Source organism: Schistocerca gregaria, chromosome 7 (assembly GCF_023897955.1).
Source record: "Schistocerca gregaria isolate iqSchGreg1 chromosome 7, iqSchGreg1.2, whole genome shotgun sequence".
Taxonomy (NCBI): Eukaryota; Metazoa; Arthropoda; class Insecta; order Orthoptera; family Acrididae; genus Schistocerca; species Schistocerca gregaria.
In genome coordinates this window covers 52,867,757-52,874,229 of record NC_064926.1, presented here as the reverse complement: position 1 = coordinate 52,874,229, position 6,473 = coordinate 52,867,757, and the positions used below count along the sequence as shown (strand labels likewise).

The 6,473-nt window shown below is 39.4% G+C and overlaps 1 protein-coding gene across 1 annotated transcript in view; it reads right to left on the bottom strand.

Annotated features, from left to right (window-relative positions):
- Window positions 1-200: 200 nt before the first annotated feature.
- The window catches only part of LOC126282278 (odorant receptor Or2-like), a 41,261-nt gene continuing 34,988 nt past the window's right edge, over window positions 201-6,473 (bottom strand). Inside the window, exon 5 of the mRNA XM_049981930.1 lies at window positions 201-257. Coding sequence (XP_049837887.1) covers window positions 201-257 — 57 coding nt within the window. The remainder of the gene's footprint in view (window positions 258-6,473) is intronic.

Genomic DNA, 6,473 nt, shown 5'->3' with positions numbered 1-6,473 from the left:
TTTCTTCCGATTCGTAATGTGAAATCCGTTGACAGGTGTTCGTATTGTGTAACACAATGAAATGAAGATTATAAATTTCAGTATGTAACAAATTGTATATATTTATAGTTCGTTGATTCTAAACCACTCAGCTGAAATAAATATAACTTATAACTCCCGTTATTCCTTGGGTGTCTTCCCAGAACCTAAAAGGACGTCGTTCAGCGATCGCTCATTTGCCTCAGCAATGCGTAGTAGGTGTAGGAGGCGTTGATCAACTGAAAAAAAAATATATTGACAGTTAGTTCAGCAGACTGTCGTCTGAAATAGATTAGAGCATAGAATAAAGCAGTCTTGTACTGAGCGCAGAAGAGCTGTAACTTGCAACCTTCCAGAGACGTTTAGTTATATTACTGGGAAAAATAACATAAAACACTGAAGAATGCCTTCACAGTAACTCTAATCCCACAAGTATATTAACCCGCGTTTTCGCCTCGTAAAGCCTACACTAAGCAAAAAATGGCAGTAATGGAATGGTGTTATCCGCCGTTTACACAGGGTGTAAATTTTAAATTGAGAAACCAGAATAACTCGAAAAATAAACTTCACACAAAAAAATGTGTAGAATCCAAAGTTGATTATTTTCGAGGGGGACATCTGCTGGTGCTAAAATTAGCCCGCCAACCCAGCCCCCTGGGGGGGTGGAGCAGTAGGCAAGTTTAAAATTTCAAATGGGAACCCCCATATTTTATTGCAGAATCAGATTCTACATAAAAATAAAATTTATTGTTCGTATTTCTAAGTATTTTATTTTCGGTTTTCCCCGTAATTTATTCTACTCTTTGATAATCAGATCTTTAGTTTTAATGGCTACCTTGCATGCGTCAGATTTATTTTTCTTTCATATTTTACTCGTAGCTATGACATCAGCAATTATCTGCTTAACATTAGTATTATTTAATGGCGGTGCTGGATTATATTTCAGGCCTTCGTCTAATAGAGGCATTGCGGCTGTCGTAAACTGCATTCTGTAAGATACATTGTCCTTTGAAAAAACTGATGCCCATCGTTAACTTTTCCTGAAGGCTAATTTTTTTGTTGGCTCATTTTTCTCTGGTGTCCCTATAATAATTTTTTTACGTAAAAAATCTATATTCTCGTTAACTTTAGCATACTTCGGTATGGCATGTTTGATGATATATATTTTATTAAATTTAATTTTCATACTTAGCTTCAAGATTATTGTTCTAGTTCTTCTAAACGTTTTATAATTTCGAACTGCCTAACAGGACAAACTTTGAACAATTTTAATAAACATTTTATCCTTATAAGCATTTTTTCTCCCCCCCCCCCCCCCCCCACCCATGAACCATGGACTTTGCCGTTTGTGGGGAGGATTGCGTGCCTCAGCGATACAGATAGCCGTACAGTAGGTATAACCACAACGAAAGCGTATCTGTTGAGAGGCCAGCCAATCGTGTGGTTCCTGAAGAGAGGCAGCAGCCTTTTCAGTAGCTGCAAGGGCAACAGTCTGGATGATTGACTGATCTGCCTTGTAACACTAACCAAAACGGCCTTGCTGTGCTGGTAGTGCGAATGGCTAAAAGCAAGGGAAAACTACGGCCGTAATTTTTCCCGAGGTCATGCAGCATTATTGTATGAATTTACTTGATGAAAGGAGAAAATACACTCCTGCAAATGGAAAAAAGACCACATTGACACCGGTGTGTCAGACCCACCATACTTGCTCCGGACACAGTGAGAGGGCTCTACAAGCAATGATCACACGCACGGCACAGCGGACACACCAGGAACCGCGGTGTTGGCCGTCGAATGGCGCTAGCTGCGCAGCATTTGTGCACCGCCGCCGTCAGTGTCAGCCAGTTTCCCGTAGCATACGGAGCTCCATCGCAGTCTTTAACACTGGTAGCATGCCGCGACAGCGTGGACGTGAACCGTATGTGCAGTTGACGGACTTTGAGCGAGGGCGTATAGTGGGCATGCGGGAGGCCGGGTGGACGTACCGCCGAATTGCTCAACACGTGGGGCGTGAGGTCTCCACAGTACATCGATGTTGTCGCCAGTGGTCGGCGGAGGTGCATGTGCCCGTCGACCTGGGACCGGACCGCAGCGACGCAAGGATGCACGCCAAGACCGTAGGATCCTACGCAGTGCCGTAGGGGACAGCACCGCCACTTCCCAGCAAATTAGGGACACTGTTGCTCCTGGGGTATCGGCGAGGACCATTCGCAACCGTCTCCATGAAGCTGGGCTACGGTCCCGCACACCGTTAGGCCGTCTTCCGCTCACGCCCCAACATCGTGCAGCCCGTCTCCAGTGGTGTCGCGACAGGCGTGAATGGAGGGACGAATGGAGACGTGTCGTCTTCAGCGATGAGAGTCGCTTCTGCCTTGGTGCCAATGATGGTCGTCCAGCATCTCTACAAATCGTCTCCATGGGAGAATAGCAGCCTGCATTGCTGCGAAAGGTGGATATACACTGTACTAGTGCGGACATTGTGCATGCTCTGTTGCCTATGTGTATGTGCCTGTGGTTCTGTCGGTGTGATCATGTGATGTATCTGACCCCAGGAATGTGTCAATAAAGTTTCCCCTTCCTGGGACAATGAATTCACGGTGTTCTTATTTCAATTTCCAGGAGTGTATAAAAATGCAGTAAATGAAGCAGGCAACAATGAATACAAACGTCTCAAAAATGAGATCGACAGGAAGTGCAAAATGACTAAGCAGGGATGGCTAGAGGAGAAATGTAAGGATGTAGAGGCTTATCTCACTAGGGATAAGATAGATACTGCCTACAGTAAAATTAAAGAGACCTTTGGAGATAAGAGAACCACTCACACGACCATCAAGAGCTCAGATGGAAACCCAGATCTAAGCAAAAAGGGAAAGCAGAAAGGCCTATGCAAGAGAGATGTAATTGAGAACAATATTATGGAAATGGAAGAGGATGTAGATGAAGATGAAATGGGAGATACGATACTGCGTGAAGAGTTTGATAGAGCACTGAAAGACCTGAGTCGAAACGAAGCCCCCGGAGTAGACAACACTCCATTGGAACTACTGACGGCCTTGGGAGAGCCAGTCCTGACAAAACCCTACCATCTGGTGAGGAAGATGTATGAGACAGGTGAAATACCCTCAGACTTCAAGAAGAACATAATAAATGCAATTCCAAAGAAAGCAGTTGTTGACAGATGTTGAAAATTACCGAACAATCAGTTTAATAAACCACAGCTGCAAAATACTAACACGAATTCTTTACAGACGAACGGAAAAACTAGTAGAACCCGACCTCGGGGAAGATCAGTTTGGATTCCGTAGAAATACTGGAACACGTGAGGCAATACTGACCCTACGACTTATCTTAGAAGAAGGACTAAGGAAAGGCAAACCGACGTTTCTAGCATTTGTACACTTAGAGAAAGCTTTTGAAAATGTTGACTGGAACACTCTCTTTCACATTCTGAAGGTGGTAGGGGTAAAATATAGGTAGCGAAAGGCTATTTCCAATTTGTACAGAAACCAGATGGCAGTTATAAGAGTCGAGGTACATGAAAGGGAAGCAGTGGTTGGGAATGGAGTGAGAAGGGTTGTAGCCTATCCCCGAAGCTATTCAATCTGTATATTGAGCGAGCAGTGAAGGAAACAACAGAAAAATTCGGAGTAGGTATTAAAATCCATGGAGAAGAAATAAAAACTTTGAGGTTCGCCGATGACATTGTAATTCTGTCAAAAACAGCAAAGGACCTTGAAGAGCAGCTCAACGGAATGGACAGTGTCTTGAAAGGAGGATATAAGATGAACATCAACAAAAGAAAAATGAGGATAATGGATTGTAGTCTAATTAAGTCGGGTGATGCTGAGGGAATTAGATTAGGAAATGAGACACTTCAAATAGTGAAGGAGTTTTGCTATTTGGGGAGAAAAATAACTGATGATGGTAGAAGTAGAGAGGATATAAAATGTAGACAGGCAATGGCAAGGAAAGCTTTTCTAAAGAAGAGAAATTTGTTAACATCGAGTATAGATTTAAGTGTCAGGAAGTCATTTCTGAGAGTATTTGTATGGAGTGTAGCCATATATGGAAGTGAAACATTGTCGATAAATAGTTTGGACAAAAAGAGAATAGAAGCTTTCGAAATGCGGTGCTACAGAAGAATGCTGAAGATTAGATAGATCACATAACTAATGAGGAAGTATTGAATAGGATTTGGGGAGAAGAGAAATTTGTGGCACAACGACCAGAAGAATGGATAGGTTGGTAGGACATGTTCTGAGGCATCAAGGGATCACCAATTTAGTATTGGAGGTCAGCGTGGAGGGTAAAAATCGTAGAGGGAGACCAAGAGATGAATACACTAAGCAGATTCAGAAGGATGTAGGCTGCAGTAGGTACTGGGAGATGAAAAAGCTTGCACAGGATAGAGTAGCATGGAGAGCTGCATCAAACCAGTCTCAGGACTGAAGACCACAACAACAACAAGGAGCATTTTGTCATATTTTATTGTCAATATAATAAGGTTTCTATTACTTTCTGAACTTAATTACAGGTCTGCTGATGGTCATGTGATATTAACGAAATTGGTCACCTATGTTCTTGTAGCGTACGTGGTGCGATCAAGACTGATTGTTAAAAAGAAAATTTTTTTTTGTCACTGTTCCAAAAATGTTTATTAAAATTGTTCAAAGTTTGGCTAGCCAGGAAATTGGAAATCATAAAAAGTTTAGAAGTACTAGAACCAAAATCATGAAGCTTATTATGTAAATTAAATTTAATAAATTATGTATCATCAAACACGTCATACTAAAGTATGTCAAAGTTAATATGCAATCTAAATCTAATGTTGCAAAATATGTACAACAAAAGAGTACCATTTTATGGATTAAATCTGAAATTAGAGAAGCTTTTAAGGAGAAAGATCTTGTAAATGTCGAAATGTACAATTTACATTTGTTGTTAAGTAATGAACTTTCGCGTTTAATTTTTCCACGTTATTGGAAAGCACCGACAAGAATATCGATTTTTTACGTAAAAAAATTATTAAGGGACACCAGAGAAACATTGACTCGATTATGAGCCAATAGCGAAATCAGTCTTCAGAAAAAGTTAACAATGTGCATAAGTTTTTTTAAAGGGCAATGAATCTTACAGACAGTTTATGAGAGCTTAAATGTCTCTATTACACGAAGGCCTGAAATATAATTTAATACCGCCATTAAATAATACTAATGTTAAGCATATAATTGCTGATGTCATAGCTATGTGTAAAATATGAAAGATAAATAAATCTGACCCATGCTAGATAGCCCTAAAAACTAAAGATCTGATTATTAAAGAGAAGAATAAATTACGGGGAAAAACCGAAAATAAAATACTTAGAAATATTAACAATAAATTATTAAAATGGTTCAAATGGCTCTGAGCACTATGGGACTTTGGTGCAGTGGTCATCAGTCCCCTACATAAACCTACCTAACCTAAGGACATCACACACATCCATGCCCGAGGCAGGATTCGATCCTGCGACCGTAGCAGTCGCGCGGTTCCGGACTGAGCGCCTAGAACCGCTAGACCACCGCGGCCGGCTAATAAATTATTAGTCAGAACTGTTATTGTGGTGAAAGCCGATGAAGGGAATACACTTGTTATCATTAAAGAAGAAACCTATATTTCTAAGACGCTTTCGTTCTTTAGCGAAAATGAAATCTCGTAAATAACTTAAGATCCCTCCCCTAAGTTCTAGAAGAAGATTAAAAATTATAGATAATAATAACCATCTGTTGACACCTGGGGGAAAAAATTCTATAAAAATAATGAATCCACAACTACCAAATTTAGGGTCCCAGATCAAGTTTCACAAAGAAGAGAAGTCGATATGGCCCATAGTTTATTATAAGAGATTGTCCATCATACAAATTAAATATGAAACTTAATGAAATCTTGAAAGTATTTTATGTATATGAAGTTAAATTTAGCATAAAAAATAGTTGTGAAGTAACTCAACAAATCCGTAATACAGAGAGTCGGGCTAATGCTAATGCTAATTTTGCTTCATCGTACATAAAAAATCTATACTGAAATATAATTATTAATGAGACAATCAGTATAATTAAAGACAATTTATTACAACATAAGGTTATGACTAATGATGAAATAATTAAATTTATAGAATTACTTGAATGTACCCATTAATTACAATCATTTAATACTAAAAACTACTACCAAAAATATGGCTTAGCAATGGGTAACTCTTTAGCTGGCACGGTCGCAGATATTTTTGTTAACCACATTGAAATATTTTTTTTTACTAATCCAGACATTGCAAACAAGATTTTGTATTATAAACGGTACTTTAATACTTTATAATGGTTCAAAAGATGGACTCTGTAGGTTTACTAAAAAAATTGAACTCTGTACATCCAAAACTACAATTTACAGTTGAACATGAAAATCAAAAACGTATTAACTAC